General features: G+C 52.7%; 2 protein-coding genes across 2 annotated transcripts; both read right to left on the minus strand.

Annotated features, from left to right (window-relative positions):
* Positions 1–3,283: 3,283 nt before the first annotated feature.
* Positions 3,284–17,338, minus strand: Tap2 (transporter 2, ATP binding cassette subfamily B member). The gene is made up of 12 exons (XM_075979565.1): positions 17,190–17,338; positions 15,970–16,470; positions 15,769–15,883; positions 13,833–13,963; positions 13,192–13,397; positions 9,281–9,478; positions 9,038–9,166; positions 5,557–5,745; positions 5,287–5,460; positions 4,953–5,112; positions 4,380–4,516; positions 3,284–3,677 (listed from the first exon to the last, which is right to left on the minus strand). The coding sequence occupies exons 2-12, from the start codon at positions 16,460–16,462 to the stop codon at positions 3,498–3,500; spliced, it is 2,112 nt and encodes a 703-aa protein (XP_075835680.1). The 5' UTR covers positions 16,463–16,470; positions 17,190–17,338; the 3' UTR covers positions 3,284–3,497.
* Positions 17,339–18,892: 1,554 nt separating this feature from the next.
* Psmb8 (proteasome 20S subunit beta 8) lies at positions 18,893–22,673 on the minus strand. The gene is made up of 6 exons (XM_075979566.1): positions 22,253–22,673; positions 21,405–21,552; positions 21,158–21,269; positions 20,167–20,296; positions 19,439–19,643; positions 18,893–19,166 (listed from the first exon to the last, which is right to left on the minus strand). Exons 1-6 carry the CDS (start codon positions 22,553–22,555, stop codon positions 19,078–19,080), a joined length of 987 nt encoding a protein of 328 aa, XP_075835681.1. The 5' UTR covers positions 22,556–22,673; the 3' UTR covers positions 18,893–19,077.
* Positions 22,674–23,051: the final 378 nt, after the last annotated feature.

Genomic DNA, 23,051 nt, shown 5'->3' on the forward strand with positions numbered 1-23,051 from the left:
TAGTGGAACAGCCTGCACACCCATAGGTAGGTAGTGGAACAGCCTACACACCCATAGGTAGGTGGTAGAACAGCCTACACACCCATAGGTAGGTAGTGGAACAGCCTACACACCCATAGGTAGGTAGTGGAACAGCCTACATGCCCATAGGTAGGTGGTGGGACAGCCTGCACACCCATAGGTAGGTAGTGGAACAGCCTACACACCCATAGGTAGGTAGTGGAACAGCCTACACACCCATAGGTAGGTGGTGGAATAGCCTGCACACCCATAGGTAGGTGGTGGAACAGCCTACACACCCATAGGTAGGTGGTGGAATAGCCTGCACACCCATAGGTAGGTGGTGGAACAGCCTACACACCCATAGGTAGGTAGTGGAACAGCCTACACACCCATAGGTAGGTAGTGGAACAGCCTACACACCCATAGGTAGGTGGTGGAACAGCCTACACACCCATAGGTAGGTTGTGCAACAACCTACACAACCATTGATAGGATGTGGAACAATCTACAGACCCACTAATAGGTTCTGGAACAGCCTACATGCCCATAGGTAGACGGTAGAATGGCCTATATGCCCATAGGTAGGTGGTGGAACAGCCTATACACCTATAGGTAGGTGGTGGAATGGCCTGCTATATTATATTTACGGTGCTCTTCCAGGTGTCAAGAATGACAAGTGTTGTGATTGTGGCAAAAACTACCAGAGACTCCTCACAGAGCATCTTCCACAAGGGCTTCAGCTTCCCTCAGGTCACTAAATGAAAGAATTCTTTTCACCTTATAAAAGGGGCATTTTGTGGAGAGGGAAGGACAAGGTTTCTCCCTCCTGAATGCTTCTCTCGCCCTGCCTGGGAGGTGGGTGGGTCAGAGGCTGCTGTGCACTCTGACTCCTCTGCTGTGCACGCTGTGGGCGGCCAGGCCGGGAGACAGCAAACAGTCCCAGCAGGCTCTGGCTAGCGCTGGAAAGTACCTGCTGTTTCCAGGAAGGCCTAAGTTTCTGTTTCCTAGAACTGGAGTGTGCCAGTCCCAGCACTCCCAGTGCCCGTGAACCAGACGGAATCTAATTCTCAGTGGTGGATCTGCGGCAGGAGTTCCCTTCTCCAACAGACTTGCTATTCATGGTCTGTGAGCCTGGGCTCTGTGCCAGGCCAAAGACACACAGCCCAATGAGACATGTGACTGTCCCTGGGAGCTCCAGGCCTAGAGGACAAGTGGGCAGGGAGCTTAAATGAGGTAAGAACCAGACTCCTGGAAGGGAGTCTCCCAGCTGAGCATGGGGAGGCTTTTCCTGGAAACCCTCAGCTAACTTTGGAAAGGCTTGTGGGAAACCAGGATGATGGCCATGGAGCTTCCTGTGGCCTGGGCCAACGGGACTAAGAAAGGGAGGTTCGGGTGTCCATGTGTGCTGGGCAAAGGCCCAGACGCAGGTCATAGAAGTGCCACCAGCCCAAGGGCACTCCAGGAAGAAAGCTTGCCTTCCTGAACAGCTGGGACAGGGAAACTCAAAAGAAACCTGTCTGGAGACAGAATGAGCAAAGCGGTGAATGGCAAAATCCTGGGAGAGAATACACTGGAGGTGATCTCCAACGAGCCAGGGGCTTCACTTGGTCTGATTTGGGTTGGAGATTCCGGACAGGAGATACATTCAGACTCCAGGTCTATGCAACACCAGCTCCTGCAGTGCACGACCCCGGGTGGTGGCTGGCTACAAATGTCTATTGCAGGCTGGAGAGGCGGCTCAGGGGTTTAAAGAACTCATTGCTCTTACAGAGGCCTGAGTTAGATCCATCCCACACCCACATACCAGCTCACAGTCACCTCTATCAGGGGATGTCTGAGTTGGGTCCCCCCTGCACTGATGGAGGAAGGTCATTGGTTAAGTAATAAAGAAACTGCTTGGCCTCATAGGTTAAAACATAGGTGGGAGGAATAAACAGAACAGAATGCTGGGAGGATGAGGAAGTGAGCTCAGACTCAACAGCTCTGCTCTCTGGAGCAGAGACGCCATGCTCCGCTCTCCTGGGCGGACGTGAGAGCTCTGCTCTCTGAGGCACACGCGATGAAGCTCCGACCCAGGATGGACGTAGGCTAGAATCTCCCTGGTAAGCCACCTCGTGGGCTACACAGATGATTAGAAATGGGCTAGTCCAGGTATGAGAATTAGCCTAGAAGAGGCTAGATAGAAATGGGCCAAGCAGTGTTTAAATGAATACAATTTGTGTGTTGTTATTTCGGGGCATAAGCTAGCTAGGCGGCCAGGGTGCTGGGGACGCAGCCCTGCCGCTCCTATTACTACACTGCACCCACATACCAGCTCACAGTCACCTGTATCAGGGGATGCCCTTTCTGACCTCCACAGACACCAGGCACACATGTGGTACACACACACAAACATGCAGGCAAAAATGTACACATACTATTCATATGCACACACTATTCATATGCACACACTATTCACATGCACACACACTATTCACATGCACACACTATTCATATGCACACACTATTCATATGCACACACTATTCATATGCACATACACTATTCATATGCACATACACTATTCACATGCACACACTATTCATATGCACATACACTATTCATATGCACATACACTATTCATATGCACACACTATTCATATGCACACACTATTCATATGCACACATACACTATTCACATGCACACACACTATTCATATGCACACACTATTCACATGCACACACACTATTCACATGCACACACTATTCATATGCACACACTATTCATATGCACACACTATCATATGCACACACTATTCACATGCACACACTATTCATATGCACACACTATTCACATGCACACACACTATTCACATGCACACACTATTCATATGCACACACTATTCATATGCACACACTATTCACATGCACACACACTATTCACATGCACACACACTATTAGCTGCTTTTCTTATTGGTTCAGCAAACACTTGACAAAAGCATCTTAAGGAAGGGTTTACTTGGCTCACACTTCAGGGTACAGTCTGTCATGTCAGGGAAGGCAGGAATGGAGGTGACTGGTCACATGGCCTCCACGGCAGGAAGCAGAGAGATGACATTCCTGCTCAGCTCACTGCCCCCTTCTGTGTAGTCTGGGCCACGCCCCAGCCCATGGGATGGCTCCCCCACAGTTATTCCAAGCTTGACTAACCCAGTCTAGAACTCCCTGATAGACATGCCCAGATGTTTGTCCATGATGCTAGGTGCTGCTAAAATGTCGATCAATATTAACCATAACATATATTAAGGAAAAGCGTTTTATACTTATTTATTATATTCAGCAAAAAAAAATGTTTCTAGAACCACGAAGCACTCACTCCACCCATGACCACTCCACCCCCCAACTCCCACCACTCGAGCTCATCAAAACACACAAGGTCCAAAAATGGTCCCGGTCTTTATCCAGCCTCCAGCACAGTCCCGTGGGTCCGTTTCTGGCCACAGGCCTGAGAAGCACTCACTCCTCCTGTCGCTGCTGTACCAGGTGAGCATAGACATCCTGGTCTTCCCTGAGCTGGTCTTGCTCCAGCAGCTGCCCCTGCTTGAGCACCAGGACCTGGTCGGCGTTCTGAACCGTGTGCAGCCTGTGGGCAATCACCAGCACCGTCCTGTCTCCCTGCGATCTCCAGGCCTGCAGCTGCAGAGGACAGTCACAAGCCTCAGAAAGGCAAGAGTGGGACAGCACAGCTGGGCCATGCCCTGTGACTCAGGGGAGAGAAGGCACAGCTGTGCAGGGCTGCAAAGGCAGGTGATGGGGTCTGTCCCTCCTGGCTGCGCTACTGCCGCTGGGAAAGGCAGCTATGGAGGACCAGACACCCCGCACCATTCTCCTTTCATCCTGAAGATAGTTCATCTTCATTGCCAACTCAGCTTAAGAAAGCCCAGGGCATGGGCAAGGCACACCTTTGGATGTGTCTATGTGGACTGACTCATCCAGAGAGGGCTTGACTGAGGGAAAATCCACCCTGAAAGTGAGCAACACCATTCCATGGCCTGGGTCCTGGATCACTCTCTGCTTCTCGATCCACCAAGATGTGAGGAGTGCAAACCACACACACTCCCACAGCCATGCTGTCCCTGCCATGAGGGCTTGTGTGCTCTCTCAACCCTGTGAGCCAAAATGGCCTGTCTTCTAAATTCCTTTTCTCGGGTATTTGGTTCAGCAAGAAAAAAGTAACCATTGCAATTCAAGCAGTGTACAGCCCTGCAAGGTGCAGACTTTCTCCCCATCACTGGGACATCCGCCCTTCCCAGCCCGCCCGTCCAGCTCCACACCACCTGACCCTTCACTACTTCCCTTAACCGCACTGTCCTCTGCCCTCCCCACGCTGGTACTCACAGCCTGCTCACACTGGGCGTCCAGGGCACTGGTAGCCTCATCCAGGATGAGGACCCGTGGGTTCCGCACAAGAGCCCGGGCGATGGCCAGACGTTGTTTCTGTCCCACAGCTAACTGGCCCCCTTTCTCCCCTATGTCTGAGGAAATCAGAGAAAGTCCCTCTTGAGACACAACAGGTCAGAAAACACCCCTCCCTGCTGGGAAGGACAAGTTCGCCAATCAGGTGATAGCAAAGCCTGGCAGGAGGGGAAGGGAGTGGAGAAGAATAAGAAGTGGGAACAAAGGGCGGAGCTGGGGGCGGGTGTATGTGTGTGGGCTCTTCCTCCGCAGTGTCTGTCTGTTTTTGGAACAAAGTCTCTCACTGGCTTGGAATGAGACCTAAGGAACCTCCTCCTGACTCTGAAGACCGAGAGCTGGGATTTCGCACAGCCTGGCTTTTTTCCATTATAGAATGGTTTCCAGACATGGAACTCAGGTCCTCATGCTTGCAACGCAAGCGCTGTATCCAATGACCCTTGCACCAGCCCCCTTTTCTCCTTCCCCCGGCAGGGTGGGCTCGGGACCTGTAGGTACCTGTGTGTATCCCGTCAGCCATTTCCCCTATGAAGTCGTCTGCACAGGCTGCCCGAGCAGCTGCCATCACTTGAGCGTCCTCACAGTCCTTCAGGCCGTAGGCAATGTTGTCCTTCACAGACCCGGAGAAGAGCACGGGCTCCTGTCCCACCAGAACCACCTGGACAGAGGGGACGCGTGCAGAGAACTGGTACCTCCTCCCCCCACCCCCTACACCCAGTCTCTCCTCAGAGGTCCCTGGGATGGACCCCAGCCTCTCTTCCCAGGGGCTGCCTCGTCTGCCCCCCATGCTTGCTCCTCTCTCCTGGCCCTCCCTCTCCGGAGCCCCTCCCACCTGGCGGTGCAGGTAGTGGTGATCATACTGGACCAGGGGCTGGCCGTCCAGCAGCACCTGGCCCCCCGTGGGCTGGTACAGATTCTGCAGCAGGGCAGCCACGGTGCTCTTCCCGGACCCGTTGGGCCCCACCAACGCTGTCACCTTTCCAGGGTGCAGTGTGAACGTCAGGCCCTAGAAAAGCAGGAAGAGGTGAGGGCAGCTTTCTAGAGAAGCCGATGTACAGGCTGCGGTGCCTGACCACGGGGTCTCCCAGTCTCCCGCAGGCACCTTGAGTACAGGCTTCTCGGGGCGACCTGGGTATGAAAATGAGACGTCTTGGAATTCCACGCGGCCATCCAGACTGGCAGGGGCCAGAGTCCCAGGCTGGGGCAGATTTGGCTTTCGATCTATGTAGCAGAAAACCTTCTCAGCGGCACCCACGTTGCTCAGCATATCCCCATACATGTACACCAGGCTCTGGGAAACAGGAACGGACAGGAGAACTAGTCACACCCCACAGGAAGACAGGTCCCCATCTCAGCTCCCCACACACTCTGCCAACAACATGACCTCCACCAGCCTCTCCCCGCCCCTACCCAAAAATGAGCCTTTACCTTTGAACGTGTGATTTGGATGGAACTGGGGGAGGGAAAGTTGGCGGGGTTGTTTTTAGTTAGGAGGAGAGAGAGAGTAGGTTTGCCTTTGCTCTTTTGAACAGTTTTGGCTCTGTAGCCCAGGCTGGCCTCGAATGTGACATCTTTCCCCAGGGTGACAAGAACCATAGGATTACAAACACGTGCCCTCGTGACCAGAGTAATTTTGGTAGAATTTAAAGCTGCAGTGTTCTGATTTGCAACTGAAAAGCTCTGAAATCCACACAGCATCAAACCTCAAGGCTTCGGCTCACTGCTCTGCACTCTGTGTGCCCGGTGTCGCCTGGCTTGAGACAGGAAACCCTTTTAAAAGTGGCCACTGTGGGCCATGGGGGGCCCCCCCAAGGCGCGGTGCCCCCGAGTGGGGTGCCTGCACTCTCAGCTTCCACACCCTCACCCTACCCCTACATCGGACACCCCCAAGGTGAGCAGCCTGGCCAGGCGCCTGGATTTCCAGGAGGAGCCGATGACAGGATTCGTGAGTTCTCGTTAGCTGGGGGAATTTGGCATGGACGAGCTGAGGGGCTGCAGGTGGGGCAGGATGCACGGGTTCTGGGTGGGGATTGAGGGGTCTTGGAGGCAGGGCTGTCCCAGAGGGCGCCCGCCGACCCACACCTGTCTGTGAAGTATGTAGGGTGGGCAGAAGCCACAGTCGCCGCCGCCAGGGGCTTGCTCCTGGCTCTGTCCTTTGCTTCCCTCCGTCCTCGCTCAGTTGTGATCCAGCAGCCCCCCTCCCCACTGCCTCCCCAGCTCTCAGTGACCCCGACTGTCTCCTGACTTAGCCGAGTTCAATCTCATCCCTCCCAGCAGCTCCCCTTCCACCCCCCGGGGAACTGAAGATTGTCCTGGCCGCGACCTGAGACCTCCATGAGTGGAGGGAAGAGTGATCTATGTCTCTTCCCCCAGCAGCTCGGACCAGTCCTAGCCCCGCCCCCAATCCCTTTCCCTTGGGGAGCTGGGGAATTCCTGCCAAGCACCTTGAATGGGAGGGGTCCTTGAAGTGGGCAGGGCTGGGGTCCAGCGGGGGTGGGGGAGGTTCCTGCTCTGCCCCTGCCGGGTCCCACCCAGTCTTGTCCTCCCATCCTCTCATCTGTTCCCCCGCTGGAGACGGAAGATCTTTTATTTTCTATTATTTATAACCTCAGACTTGGGCCCCCTGTTCTACCCCATTGACTTGAGTGTCCTGTGTGAGAGACCGACAGACAGATGCCTCAAGGACTTTTACTTTTTATTACATAAAAAATTAAAAAAAAACAATAAAAAAAATAAAATTTTAAACTAAAAAAAAAAAAAAAAAAAAAAAAAAAAAAAAAAGTGGCCACTGTGGCCAACCTATCCTTTGAAATTATCAGATTGCCTGGCACAGCTCTCCACACATGGCAGATGGTGAAGAAGTAACCAGGAAAATTATGGTCAGAGCCAAAACAAGGTAACTTATTTTTTTTTTTATTTTCGAGACAGGGTTTCTCTGTAGCTTTTGGTTCCTGTCCTGGAACTAGCTCTGTAGACCAGGCTGGCCTTGAACTCACAGAGATCCGCCTGCCTCTGCCTCCCGAGTGCTGGGATTAAAGGTATGTGCCACCACCGCCCAGCTTTTTTTTTATTTTTTTTTTAGGTAACTTATTTTTTTTAAGTGATCAAATGTAAAGAAATAGCTAAGTACCTGTCCTAGTCAAACTATGCCACTGGGTAACCCAGCAGTGGATGAGATCAAGTCTCTCAGCTGGTGCTTCCAAGTTAATACGGGAAGACACCACAGAGCAGAACTCTTTACAGCCCTGATGATTTAACAGATGTAAGGCATTGGTTATCAGTGGCAGACACCAGCACCAAGAGAACCAGATATGCTATGTCTCCCAGATAAAGAGCACAGCCATGGGCTGGAGAGATGGCTCAGAGGTTAAGAGCACTGACTGCTCTTCCAGAGGTCCTGAGTTCAATTCCCAGCAACCACATGGTGGCTCACAGCCATCTATAATGACATCTGGCGCCCTCTTCTGGTGTGTTCTCTTATTTCCTGCAAGCATATATAGAGGCAGAATACTGTATACATAACAAATAAATAAATCTCTTTTAAAAAAGAACATAACCATAAAAAGGGAAGTGGTGAATCTTAAAGTTTCTGTATTTATCTACAGTAGATAGAAAATACAGACACAGGTAGACACTGGGGCAGTACTACAGAGACTCAGCCCACAGAAAGAACACAGTCCGCAGGAAACACCACAGGACAAAAATATGCCTTCCTGTTGGAGACTGTAAATCAGCAGATACAGAGAGGTTGAAAGGACACCAACCAATGACACCGTGTGAACCTGCGGAGATCTGAGCACTGTGTGACTGGATGGATCTAAGAACTTATTGCTAAGTTTTTGGTGTGATAATGACTTTGGGGGCTATGTACCTCAGATGCTTATATTCTAAAGTCAAACATGGAAATGTCTACAGATAAGACTTGATAGTCTGAATTTGTTTCAAAGTGGTATGAGGGAGTAAGGGAGAACCCAGCTCGGTGAACTGTTAGGAGTAGGTTAGGCTTAAGGTTAGTTTAAGGCTAGGGGTAGGGTTGGGTTTGGGATTGCAGTTAGGAATAAGGTCAGTCAAGATGAAGCTAGGTTAGGGTTACGGATATTTGGGGTTGGGTTGTTTGGATGGGGTTAGTGCTAGTTTAGAATGGAGTTAAGCCAGGGTTAGAGTTAGTTATGGCTAGAGTTAGGGTTGGGGTGAGAGTCAAGGTTAGGGTTTTGATCATCGTTAAAGCTGATAATAGTTATTTGAAAATATATTTTTTAAATATTTATTTATTTATTATGTATACAATGTTCTGTCTGTGTGTATGCCTGCAGGCCAGAAGAGGACACCAGACCTCATTACAGATGGTTGTGAACCACCATGTGGTTGCTGGGAATTAAACTCAGAACCTCTGGAAGAGCAGGCAATGCTCTTAACCGCTGAGCCATCTCTCCAGCCCCCTTGAAAATATATTATAATGTATTTTATAGCATGTTCAAAATTATCCATAAGAATATTAACTAGTTTGTTTGTTAAGCAAATAAAGCTCATGGCCCAAAGGTCCAGAAAGAATGCCCAGGCCTGTCCTGAGGCATCTCACTCACCCGGACATAGTGCCCCACTTCCTCCTGGTACAGCAGGAAGGAGAGCAGGCCTCCCCTGGTGACCTCACCAGCCAGGATCTGCTGCACCCCGCAGTTCAGAATCAGCACCTGCATGCCCAAGGCCATCACCTGGAGGGAAGAGGGGAGAGATGGGTGAGCCCCCCCATTTAGTGTGCCACCCTGGTCCCCAGAACCTCCGTGGTCTGGCTCCTCATCCCCCTCTCCCTCCACAGACCGCCTCACCCTCCGGATGACTAAATACACGGCTCTTTCCAGGTCTCGGCGCCACCACAACTGTCGGCATCGTTCCAGGGCCTCCTTATAGCGGCTGACCTCCTGCTCCTCGGCCCCAAAGCTGCGCACCGTCTGCAGCCCTCCTACCGCCTCGCGCACCACCTGCCCAGCCTTGGCCACTGCATCCTGGATCTCCGTTAACACAGCCTGGGAAAGAGACAGTAGGCAAGCTGGTTAATGCGACAGAACACAACAGGCGGGGCGGGGGGGGGGGGGCGGGGGGGGCGGGGGGACTAGAGAGGGGACAGAGGGAGGGGATGGGAAGGGAAAGTGCTGGGGAGATGGCTCACTGTTTGCCATGCCAGCATAAGGACCGGAAGCCCCAAGGGACCCCGCCTTGCTCCTAAAAAACACCTGCGTGTGCACACATTCCTGGCACCTACCCCCCATCGTGTGTCTCACATGCACACTCAAAGAGAAAAGGAAGGAGAGGATGCACATTGCTGAACTCTCACTGGTGAGTAACTTCCGTGTGAAGAAAATGATGTCAGGTGGGGAAGAGACGCGGTAGTTAAGAGCGATGACGGCTCAGCTCTGTAGAGAGCTTGCTGCTCCTCCAGAGGACCAGAGGGCAGTGCCCAGCGCCCAAGCTAGGCGGCTCTCAATCGCCTGCAACTGCAGCTCCAGGGGATCGGGTGCCATCTTCTGGCCTCTGAGGGCAGCTACACACATGTGTGTGCACACACGTGAGCACACACACACATGCACAAATGGTAAAACAAACCTTTATTTAAATAAAAAGGTGGGGCTGTAATTCGAAGTGGATCAAAGACCTGAGTGTAAGAGTTAAAATTGTAAAAAAAAAAAAAAAACAACTCTTTCTATAAAGACTTATTGTGTGTGCGTGTGTGTGTGTGTGTGTGTGTGAGAGAGAGAGAGAGAGAGAGAGAGAGAGAGAGAGAGCAGGGGCCTCTGAGGCTGGAAGAGAGTACTGAATAGCTCGCATGTAGGTGCTGGGAACCAAACTCCAGTTCTCTGCAAGAGTATTAAAGCTCTGAGCCACTGAGCAACCTCTCCAGCCTCCAGCTAACTGGCTTCCTTACACGGGTTTGATAATATTATCTTAAATGGACACCAAAAGCACAAGCAACAAAGACAGATGCAATGGACCCTGTCCACAGGGCAGCACAGGACCCTGTCTACAGTGAAGGAGACATCAAGATGCATCTTTGTAAATAGGGTAAGAGGCTAAGGCAGCTGCTGCTCTGGGAAGGCAGCTGGTCTGAGCACCCCAGCTGCACAGCAGGAATGTTTTGCTTCAAGGCAGGCTGGGCTCAGCAGGGCCTTTGCCTCTGAATATACTGTTATCTCCAAAGAGTGAACCACAGCAAGCACCAGCTGCCAAGTGTGGGTGCCACTTTAAGACCTGCGCACTGGACTGAGCTGAGTCTGAGTCATGGTGAAACCGCCAGAGCCTCAAGGCCACGACATGCACAACAGTGACTATCCAGGACACCGAGACATTGAACACAGCCCGACTGTGTGTGTAGGAACACACACACCCACGTAACAGGACACCGAGACATTGAACACAGCCCGACAGTGTGTGTAGGAACACACACACCCACGTAACAGGACACCGAGACATTGAACACAGCCCGACAGTGTGTGTAGGAACACACACACCCACGTAACGGGACACTGTGACATTGAACACAGCCCGACAGTGTGTGTAGGAACACACACACCCACGTAACGGGACACTGTGACATTGAACACAGCCCGACTGTGTGTAGGAACACACACACCCACGTAACAGGACACCGAGACATTGAACACAGCCCGACAGTGTGTGTAGGAACACACACACCCACGTAACAGGACACCGAGACATTGAACACAGCCCGACAGTGTGTGTAGGAACACACACACCCACGTAACAGGACACCGAGACATTGAACACAGCCCGACAGTGTGTGTAGGAACACACACACCCACGTAACAGGACACTGTGACATTGAACACAGCCCGACTGTGTGTAGGAACACACACACCCACGTAACAGGACACCGAGACATTGAACACAGCCCGACAGTGTGTGTAGGAACACACACACCCACGTAACAGGACACTGTGACATTGAACACAGCCCGACTGTGTGTGTAGGAACACACACACCCACGTAACAGGACACCGAGACATTGAACACAGCCCGGTGTGTGTGTAGGAACACACACACCCACGTAACAGGACACCGAGACATTGAACACAGCCCGACAGTGTGTGTAGGAACACACACACCCACGTAACGGGACACTGTGACATTGAACACAGCCCGACAGTGTGTGTAGGAACACACACACCCACGTAACAGGACACCGAGACATTGAACACAGCCCGGTGTGTGTGTAGGAACACACACACCCACGTAACAGGACACCGAGACATTGAACACAGCCCGACTGTGTGTGTAGGAACACACACACCCACATAACAGGACACCGAGACATTGAACACAGCCCGACTGTGTGTGTAGGAACACACACACCCACATAACAGGACACCGTGACATTGAACACAGCCCGGTGTGTGTGTAGGAACACACACACCCATGTAACAGGACACCGAGACATTGAACACAGCCCGGTGTGTGTGTAGGAACACACACACCCACGTAACAGGACACCGTGACATTGAACACAGCCCGACTGTGTGTGTAGGAACACACACACCCACGTAACAGCAGCTCCTGAGACTTCTCCTGTGCGCTCAGCCTGCCTGCTGTCTCGGCTGAGGCTGTACCTCGGTGTCTCTGGTCAACCCTCTGCTGCTGCCTTTCCTGTCTTGGAGAATTCTGCCACAGCCCGTGTGTCACCAGCCTACCCAGCATGCCAGCTAACATCCAGAAAATATGCAGAATACGTTTTAAAAATACATAAAGAATGTCTTTTAAAAAGCAAATTTTAAGCCTGACAGTGGAGGTGTACACCTTTAATCCCAGCACTTGGGAGGCAGAGGCAGTCAGATCTCTGTGAGTTCAAGACTAGCATGGTGTATAGAGTGAGTTCCAGGACAGCGAGGGCAACACAGTGAAACCCTGTCTCCAAAAACCAAAAACTAAAATAAAAACAACAGCAACAACAAAACTACAATTTTTTTAAAATAAAAGAAAAAATGGACATAGGAATTCTCTTAGCCAAAGGGCCGAAAAGCAACAAAAGGAATTGGATGGGCATCCCTCCAAAGAATGTCAAATGTCCCGAAAGCTCATGAAAACACACTTAACAACATCAGTGGTTAGGGAAATGCAAACCAGAGCCACGATGAGCCACTGCACCACAGCCAATAAAATTCTAAAAATTAAATGGCAGTAAGTTGGTGGGGATTGAAGAATCAGAAGGCTTGCACTTTGAACTGTGGTCCAAAGGTGAGGAAGATGGTGTTTTTACATCCTGTGTGCTTTACTACAACAGAAAGCCTGAGGGGGAACTAATTCAGACTCAAGTCCTCCCACCCCTGCATGCCATCCAATTATGTATGCTGAGGTGAAAGGGGAAACTTTCTAGGGGCTGGAAAGATGCCTCAGTGGGCGAGAGCACCGGCAGCTCCTCCAGAGGACCCAGGTTCAATTCCCAGTAACCTACACTGCTCACAACTGTCTGTAACTCCATCGCCCTCTTCTGGCCTCCTCAGGTACTACACACAAATGATGTATATACATTCAAGCCAAACACTCATACACATAAAATAAAAACAAAATGTAAACCTCCTAAGATGTTCTTCACACTGATTCCCAAACATTTGTGGGAAAGGCATGCACCAAGTCGCTCTCTCTCTCTCCATGCTGAGATTCACATGTGGAAGCCTGCACACCGCCACACTTTAGTCTCCTCTCAGGGCACTGTGACATGCACACGTACCTGGTGGCGGGGGTTGTACACCTTCTCGGCTGCTATTGTGAGGGGCAGGTCCAGCAGCGAGAGGAAGGTGAGTCTGGGCGACACCCGGAGCATGAAGAAGTAGAGCCCCAACACCTTCACCAGGCTCCGCAGCAGGATGTTGGCATTCAGGGGGAGCCAACGGCTCATCAAGGAGGTGTCCGAGCTCAAGCGTGAGTTCAGCTCCCCTGGGGAGGACAGAGAGATTGAGCGGACCGGGAACACTGCAGAAACCCAAAAGACTCTGGGCCCTCTTACTGACTCTCTCCCGCCTCTTCCCCCACAGAGACTGGGCTATACCTTTACCCTGCTCTAAAAGGCACCTGCCAGGGGGCTGGAGAGATGGCTCAGCGGTTAAGAGCATTGCCTGCTCTTCCAAAGGTCCTGAGTTCAATTCCCAGCAACCACATGGTGGCTCACAACCATCTGTAATAGGGTCTGGTGCTCTCTTCTGGCCTTCAGACATACACACAGAAAGAATATTGTATACATAATAAATAAATATTTAAAAAAATAAAAGGCACCTGCCAGGCCCCAGAGGTGGAAGGGGGAAGAGGGGGCAGGGAGGAGAGTGACGGGACAAGGAAGGGACAGAGGACCCCAGACCCAGATGCCAAGTTCACCTGTTTTGGTCTCCTGGAAAAAACCAAGGTCTTGGCGCAGCAAGGACGAGAAGAGCAGCTCTCGTATCCGCAGGTTGATCCTGGACATGGTGAAGAGGAAGAAGCCTCCTCGGCAGCCTGCAGACAGGGAGCTGGGGGCAGGGGAGAGAACAGGAGGGTGGGGTGGAGAGAGGGAGATAGAGAGAAGGGGGAGGGAGGAAATTGGGGCAAGTAGATAAGAGGAAAACAGAAAAGGGAGGTGAGAACACATGAATAAATGGGTAGGAGGGTGGATTGGGGGCTAGAAGTGGGGTCAAACTCAGAACAAATCCCCAAGTGCTCACACGTGCCTCATGTGGGAACAGCGGCAAGACCCTCCTTCCCATTTTACCAACTCCCAGTCACCAATCCCATCCTCCAACAAAATTTTTATTATATAAACTTACAGGAAGAAATGTTTTTAAATGCATAAGTGCAGGTGTTTTACAAAATGTACGTTTCATAGGCAAATTTAGCATATTGAATAAGCAGATATGAAATGGTGGAATTTGGGCAATCACAGTAAGAATGTGTGAGTGTGTGTGTATGTGTGTGTATCTGTATGTTAAACCCGGGTTTATAAAACAGCTCAGCATGAACCCACGTCTGAGAATCACCTGCCACAAGAATATTTTTAAGAAACCGAAACACACTGCGTGGCCATGCCTGGTAATGACAGAAGTGCCGCCCCTGGAGCCCACACTGTGAAGAGACAGAGCTGACTCGGCAAGCTGGCCTCTGACCTCCAGGGTGCACGCACACACCCTTACTCACAAAAGAACCACGAGGGTGGGGGTTGGTTTAGAATACACCCAACAGGCCAAACTTAAGGGTCTAGAAGAGGAGAAGTCTCCAAAAAGGCAGGGTAGATGGGAGGGTAGAAGGGAGTTTCACACGTGCTAATTCTGGAAGAGACCAAAGTGAAGTACCAAAGTCAGCAGCTACAGAGACACTGCAGGGAATCAGAGGAGACACCTCAGGGAATCAGAGGAGATACCGCAGGGGATCAGAGGAGACACCACAGGGAATCAGAGGAGACACCTCAGGGAATCAGAGGAGATACCGCAGGGGATCAGAGGAGACACCGCAGGGAATCAGAGGAGACACCTCAGGGAATCAGAGGAGATACCGCAGGGGATCAGAGGAGACACCGCAGGGAATCAGAGGAGACACCTCAGGGAATCAGAGGAGATACCGCAGGGGATCAGAGGAGACACCACAGGGAATCAGAGGAGACACCTCAGGGAATCAGAGGAGACACCGCAGGGAATCAGAGGAGACACCGCAGGGAATCAGAGCCTGGGTCGGGAGGCTTTGGGAGGGAACTGACCCATAAGGTCATAGCTTCAGAGGGAAAACAGCAAAACTAACCAGAGGCACAATGAAGGCTAGGAAGGGAGGTGGGAGGAGAGAGACAGACAGACAGGCAGACAGGCAGGCAGGCAGACCCTCTGGAACCTGCACCCTCTTTCTGCACCTGATCGTTCTCACGCTAGTCACAGCTCTGCCACGCAGTCTGGTTTTTGTTTACTTGAGACTGCGGGCACCTGTGTCTGTATAAGAAGAAGCAAGGCCCACGGTGAGGAAGCAATAAGATGGGGGGCAGAGAAGGAGGGAGGCCGGGAGGAAGAGACACACCCTCCCCTGCTGGAGAATCCTGGAAGATACTTCAAGACACTGAGAAAGGTCCCGTTTGACACATGGGCTATTTTTGTTCCATGCGACCCTCCTCCCTAGCCCTATAAAATAAACTTTGAGGATGTTGGAAAATACAAGGAGGAGGAGGAGAATGGACGAACGGAGGTCGGTGCGTGTTTCAGTTGAAAAACTTTGTGCTTTGTGAAAAGCAAATTCAGGCTGTCCAGACCCTGTCCAGACGAGGGTCTACCAAGGGGCCTGAAGTCAATCATCCACTCACCTCCCAGCAGAGAACAGGCACATGAAAAAGATGGCACTGGCAAAAGTATTCGGGTCAAAATCCCCTCCCAGGATGTCAATCACACGACCAGAATAGTGAGGAATTAAGGTCTCCCCTGGAAGAGGCAAGAAGGATAAGGGGGCTGCCCCCTGCGAAGGCCCTTCCCCCCACCTCCCTCTCACTGAGGCCTTTCCCTCTCACCCAACACAGCCACCACGAGGAAGAACAAGGCAGCTATGAGGAAAGGAAGGTCGGGCCTGGAGAGCTTCAGCAACCGCCACATCAGGGCTTTGTTGTTCTCCTGGCCTGGTTCCTTCTCCTGGGCTGCCGGAGGGCTCAGCACAGCCCACACGGCCCACCCCAGCGCGGCAGCCCCATAGCCAGCCAGCAGCCAGCCCCAGGAGGCAAAAGCCACTCTGACTGCTGGGGCACTCATGGTGCCTCCCACCAGGGCTCTCAGCGAGAAAAAAAGTGGGGTGGCCAGGCAGAGCAAGGGAAGAAAGGTGCCAACAAGTCCGAGCAGCCCTCCCGCTGTTAGCAGCCCCCACAGTCCTCCAAGGCGCAGGGTGCTCTCCAGCCACAGTCCTGGAAGTCCCTGGGGAAGCAGATTTCCCAGAGACCCTCGAAGCAACGCGAGTAAAGCCATGTCCACCAGCAGCAGAGCGGCCCAGGGCGTCAGGTGGGCCAGCGCCATGATGGGCTCTGCAGGGAGAAAGGGAGAAATTAGGGCGGTGGAGTTTCCAACCCTGGTCATGGGCCTCCTGCCCCAAACCGGCATCAGGATTCTCAGCTTCTCTCATTTTGTTCAGCCTTGCCGGAAATGTCACCTCCTAGTCACACCTCTCCCCGGAAAGATGGCACGCTGCTTGTCTGAAGGAGTGGGGAAGGCCACCACACACACATACACACACACACACACACACACACACATACACACACACACACACACACACGGGAGGGGGCGGGGAGGTCTGATCTGCTGCCACCACGCCTGTACCCTTGAAGCTTCTTGGTGTTAACTAAGAAGACTCAGTCCCCAGTCACACTCCCTCCACTCCCCGGGTCTTTAGGGCCTGGAGACAGGGTGCAGCGGTGGGATGAAGCCACAGAGGACTTGCGGCAGGCGGCGCCAGCGCCGGACAGGAGAAAGCAGTGGACTCCGGGCAAGGGAGCAGAGGACCTGGGCAAGGGGTGAAAGGGAACCTGGGACACTGGGTGCGGGGCACAGGACCTGGAACCGAGGACCTGGGACCTAGAATGGGGCAGGGGAGCGGGGCAGGGGACGTGTGGCAGGGAGGAGCGCCGGGCAGAAGACCTAAGACAGGTAACGCGGAGAACGAGCAGAGCGAGATGGGGACACCAAGGGTTTGGGAGTGGACCGCACCCCTGCTAGCGCTCGCACTCTGTCCACAAGCACTCACCTGCGGAACAGCAGCTCAGGAGGTCTTCTGAAATCTGCTTCTTCCCAAACTGGATCCCTTGGGTGCGCCGGCGGCTCTCTTAAAGAGGTCGCTGGTCCCGCCGCTTTCGCTTTCGCTTCAATCAACGCTGCGCACAGCGGCCAGCAGGTGGCGCCTGCTATCTGCGGGCGGGGTGAACGCCCAGGTCCCTAAGGAGGCTCACCCTCGTTGGCCGCTACTACTACCAAAACTCTCAGAGGCTCTGAGCTGCTTTGTAACCGGAAAAAGCCTGCGCTTCCCCGGTTACTCCCTCGAGCTCAGAACTATTTCAAGAAGCTCTCATTTGTCTGGGACTGTAGGTGAGAGGTAGGAACACTTGTCTGAGCTCCAGGTTCACTCTCCAGTAGATATGAGGAAGGGGAAAGGGGCGGAGGAGGAAAGGAGCCAAGAGGAGGGAAAAGGAAGGAAACAGAGAAGGGAGGAGAAAGGGGGGAGAGAGTGGAGGAAGAGAGAGGAGGGGAAAGAAGGAAGGCAAGAATGGAGGAGGGAGGGGTTTTAGGTGCCCTCTGGTCACCCAAACAGGGAAAGAGAGGGGGGAAGAGGAGTGAGGAGGGGTTTGTTGTTTTCATTTTGTTGTTTTGTTTTGTTTTCCAGGCACACTCAGGACAGGGTCTTGGGGTAAAACACAGGGCCTAGATAGAAGGCCTCGCCGCTATCACCAGGCCTAAGGTTTCCTTTCACAGATTTTGAACCCAGGAGGCTCTGGCCTTTTGTCCTCAGACTTCCCCCTCTGTCGCACCTGGGGTGAGGGAGAGGCTGCCAGAGGCTAACACTCTCAAACAGCGACAGTTTCTACCGACTTCCTCCCCCAGAGCCCAGGTTGTGAAGAAATCAGCCCTCAGGGCTCAAGGGTAGAGCCCTTCTCTAGCTGAGGCTGACACCGGTTCGTTCTCAGCTATGAAAACAAGGTGTCTTTGTCGCACACGCCAGGTCCCTCCACAAAGCCCCACACTCAGAAATGACTCGGCGGGTTGAAACCACCTCTAAAGAAAAAAATCCCCTTTGAAATGTTGACTACTCATGAAGCACTTGATGTTTAATTTCGGGCTGGGAGGTAAGAGCATTGAAGTGGGTCCTGCTACATAGCCACCCTTATCTGTCCCTAGTGAAGAAAGCTCCTGCCTGGATGCTCGTCTTCTCCTCTGCCTGGGGCCTGGCTCTTGACCACTCCTGTGCTTCCGACCCTACATTCTCTTCTTCTCTTTCTCTTTTTCCTCTGCTTCTCCGACTCTGGGGAGTCTGGCTCACCTCTCTTCATTACGCTCTCACCACACAGCCAGAGGTGACATCGTGAAATTGAACCCCAGCAGCATCTTTATATTCAATATCCAGTGTCACAAAGGTGCTACTTAAGCGATTCACAAAGCCCTCCGGGGCACCCCAAAACATCCACAAGGGGGCACACCGGCGTCCCCAGACCCTGACACTCCAGGAAGGGCGGCGGGCCGAATGAAATGGAAAATGAGTGTCCAAAGAGAAGGGTGATGGGTCCTCCTGAGAGCTGAGCGCCAGGGGATGTCCAGGAAGAACCTAGTGATGCTCGGCTACTCAGAGAGAAGGTGGCGCCCCCTTCTCAACTGAAGCCCTGCTTGGCTTCCTGTTTGCTCCCTAACCCTCCCTCCAAAGGACCCCACAGCCTGCTCCATTCAGCCACAACACAGAGATATGTATAACCGTTTTTCTTTTATTGTACTTAGAAGGTACCCGGGGATGGGCTGCTTGGGGAGACAGAGGTGAACCTGGCCCTCTCCACGGCCTCAGAGCTTTCTGTCTCCAGCCCGGGTTGGGCCCTTCTTTCTCCTGGCACTGAAGCTGACCCAGGTCCCCGAGTACCCAGCAGCCGCTGCCATCACTGACTGGCCTCTCGGTACTTGTGCATCAGGTCGCTGACATCCGAGCTTTCCACCTTCACCCAACCGTCTTCCTTCATGTGGTACACTGTGAGTGATTGAGAAAAAAAAATGGCGTCAACCTGTTCCTCAGTAAGCTTCCAGTCTTCAGTAAGCCTCCGGTCAGTGGTGTGGCGTGGCTGGCAGCAGCCGCTTACATGGGCTCTCGCGCTCACACCCCGCGTCCACACACAAGCTGAGAACCTTTTCCTGGGACTTCTGTGTTGTCAAATGTGAAAATCTCCAACCCAGTGCCCCCAAGTCCCCCAGTCTAAAATCCCCCTCCCAATGAGTTTGGGGAACCCCAGACCAGTCTCTTACTATTGACTACTCCTCCAGAATAGCAGTCTCTGTGGGTGGCGTGAACGATAGCCCTGCGACCAAGGTCATAGGCCTCTTCGGGACTGAGATCCTGCCGGTAGCCACTGTCCATCACCCCATAGGCGTAGCTGTTCCCGCTGCCCGTGGAGAACATCTGTCCTGAGAGCCGAGTCCCATTTTCATCTACGTAGTAGAGTCCTGGTCCCTATAGGATGGGAAACCATCCTGAGAAAAGTCTGGAACTGGTTTGTTGGTAATATAAAGACTTAGTGTGATTGATGAAGAGTGGCCATCATAGCGATACTGCCGTGGAGAGCACACTCTGGGGGCTGGAGAGATGGCTCAGAGGTTAAGAGCATTGCCTGCTCTTCCAAAGGTCCTGAGTTCAATTCCCAGCAACCACATGGTGGCTCACAACCATCTGTTTGTCTGGTGCCCTCTTCTGGCCTGCAGGCATACACACAGACAGAATATTGTATACATAATAAATAAATAAAATAAATTTTTTAAAAAAAAGAGAGTACACTCTGGTAAACATCAGAACCGGAACCAAACATGGAGGAAGGTAGTGTTCAAGGGGTAAGAAACAGCTTATCCAGAGTGGGGAGCATAGGAACAGGTCATCCCTTCTTGTCCCAGCCACAGCAAGAGTGGGGAGCTTAGGAGCGGGTCACCCCCTTCTCGTCCAGCCACAGCAAGAGTGGGGAGCATAGTAGCCGGTCACCCACCTTCTTGTCCCAGCCACAGATCATACTGCCCATGGAGAGGCCCATGCCCCGGTACTGGAGCATCATGTTGGAAAGTAGCTTGGAGGCTGCCGACACGGATATACGCTCCCCATTCCGCAGGTAGTACAGCCTAGGGGAGAAGGAGGGAAGCCTAAGGGGTGGCAGGTGGAAGGACTCCCACAGAATGAAGCAAGAAAGGATTGCAGAGATGAGTGTTTGGAAGCTATGCGCTGGTGCAATATGAGAACAAGGCAGAGATTTGGGATTTAAATTATCTGAACCACATTTTAAAAAGCCTGGTAAAGTGGGGCACACCTTTAATCCTAGCACTCGGGAGGTCGAGGCAGGAGGATCTCTGTGAGTTTGAGACCAGCCTGGTCTACAGAGTGAGTTCCAGGACAGCCAATACTACACAGAGAAACCCTGTCTCGAAAAACAACAAGAACACCATCCTGCCGGGCGGTGGTGGCGCACACCTTTAATCCCAGCACTTGGGAGGCAGAGGCAGGCGGATCTCTGTGAGTTCGAGACCAGCCTGGTCTACAGAGCTAGTTCCAGGACAGGTTCCAAAGCCGCAGAGAAACCCTGTCTCGGAAAAAAAAAAAAAAAGAACACCATCCTACAGGATGGATGGCGTCCACATTAAAGAATCGGCAGATTACCTGGTTTTATAAGCAGAGCGAGGTCTAAGATTTGGAGATTTTTAATTGCCCAAAGCCTTTTTTTTAAAAAAAAAATCCCTTGCCGGGCGGTGGTGACACACACCTTTAATCCCAGCACTCGGGAGGCAGAGGCAGGCGGATCTCTGTGAGTTCGAGACCAGCCTGGTCTACAAGAGCTAGTTCCAGGACAGGCTCCAAAAAACCACAGAGAAACCCTGTCTCGAAAAACCAATTTAAAAAAATCCCTTATTAGCGCTGGGCTGGATGGCCTGGGTAACTGACCTCGGAGATGTGAGGATTGAACAAATGAAATGAGGAAATCTGCCCACCTGCATTCCTTGGCCAGCAGCCGCTCCCAGTACTGACAGTCAGCAGCGCAGCCAGACATGGTGCCAAGCAGGTAAGGGTTAATCTCGATCACCTTGTTCACCCTTAAGGTGGCTAGAAGAATTTTGAGATCAAGGGAATGAGCCCACAGTGCACCAGCTCCTTAGTAGTGCTCTACCTAAGGCGGTGTGCAGGCCTCAGGCTACCGAGAGAAGGGAACACCTCCCACCCTAAATCACGCATACTCACCAATGTAAGTGCCCGCAGAGGCCCGGGAGTCCACTGCCACGATGACCCCATGCTGGAACTTGAAGGCTAGTGTGGTTGTACCATGGGCCATCTCGATCTGAACATTCCTTTCTTGGTCACAACCAAAGGACTTCAGGAAGTCAGTGGGCTAAGAGAGAAGAGGCGGAAAGGGGGCTTTGGACACCTCAGTATCAGCAGGGTTTTGGAGAGTAGTGGGTGAGGAGGGGTCTCCCGATTCTCTAACCACCAACAGCCAGACTGGAGATGGAGGAGGAAAAGCAGGAGGCATGGCCGCCATCCTTTCTGTTTTCCAGCACGAGGGAGCAAAGGTCATGGTAACTGACTTCACGGTGTTTGCCATCCATGGCTCCTTCAGGTCTCACAAAGCACATTATATTAACCTACGCTCACTTTACAGTAGAGAGGCTTGAGACCAAGACCAGCATGTTCCAGGACACACAAGGGTGGGTTGTCGAGGCCAAGTGAGCCACCCAAGTTCACAGGTCATCCAAGACAATGCTCGGCCCCTGTAGCAGAGTTGTGTCTGTGAAGGTGTGGTGGTTTGTGCAGTGTCTTTGGGTGGGCACCCCCATATTCTCTCTGTTCTCTCTCTCTCTCTCTCTCTCTGTTCTCTCTCTCTCTCTCTCTCTCTCTCTCTCTCTCTCTCTCTCTCTCTCCCCTCCCCCTTCTTCTCTCCTCTGCCTTCACCTCCACGTGGGTTTTTTATGGCTGTCCTGGATGCTGCTCTCCTGGGCAGTCCCTCCAGGCTTCCTCACCTCCTCAGACCCAGGCAGACCCTCCTTCCTCTGCCTCCCGTTGCATCTCTCACGGGTCCCTACAGTCCTTACCTGCATCCCCCGCGGAAGCGCGAGCTCCGGAGCTTGCACAGAGAAACTGTAGTGTCCCGGGTCCGAGCGATACCCGCTTTCTGCACCCAAGGCAGCCCACTCGGGCCGCTGCCCCCCAGCGCCTCCGCACAGATCCAGTAACGCCATGACCGTTTGGCCCCGGAGATCCGTCGACTCTCCGACAAGGAAGTGAAAGCGAAAGCCACAGCACAAAGGGGAGGGAACCAGAACCCCCCCCCCCCCCAATCCCCTGCCCTTTCCGAGAAGAGCCCAATGAATGGGTGTCTGAACTAAGAATGTCATACTGGGGATGAGTTTCCCTGTTGCCCGGTGGGTGAGACCAGCTAGAGAATGGGCGGTGGGATGGAAGAAGAGGTGTCTTTAGAGGCCCTGAGCAGTGGGGTACGTGAGAGCCCACAGGCGGGGCATCCTCTGGAAACAGTAGAGGACCGGACAGGGTACCGACACCTAAAGAGGTGCTCCAAAAAGCTGGAGCCTGTGAGGAGCCTTGAGCAGCTTCACCTAGGCGTGCGTCCTGGGGAGCGGGGCGGCTTGCAAAGGCGCATCATTTTAGAGAACCTGGAAAATACGATAAAAGGGCGCATGGGGTCCTTAGTTCCTGGGATGATGGGGGTGGGGGGAGCCAGCCAATGCGTAAGGAAGGGCCGTTCAAGGAGAGCGCACAGTTCGGGTTTTTCCATGTGGTCCCTCCTAGGGCTCCTCCCGGTTCAACAGTCTCAGCACCCCGAGGCCACCCACGAGAACGCGCCCTTCTACCCCGGCTGTTTGCCGAGTTCAG

The sequence above is a fragment of the Microtus pennsylvanicus genome, chromosome 7 (assembly GCF_037038515.1).
Source record: "Microtus pennsylvanicus isolate mMicPen1 chromosome 7, mMicPen1.hap1, whole genome shotgun sequence".
Lineage (NCBI taxonomy): Eukaryota > Metazoa > Chordata > Mammalia > Rodentia > Cricetidae > Microtus > Microtus pennsylvanicus.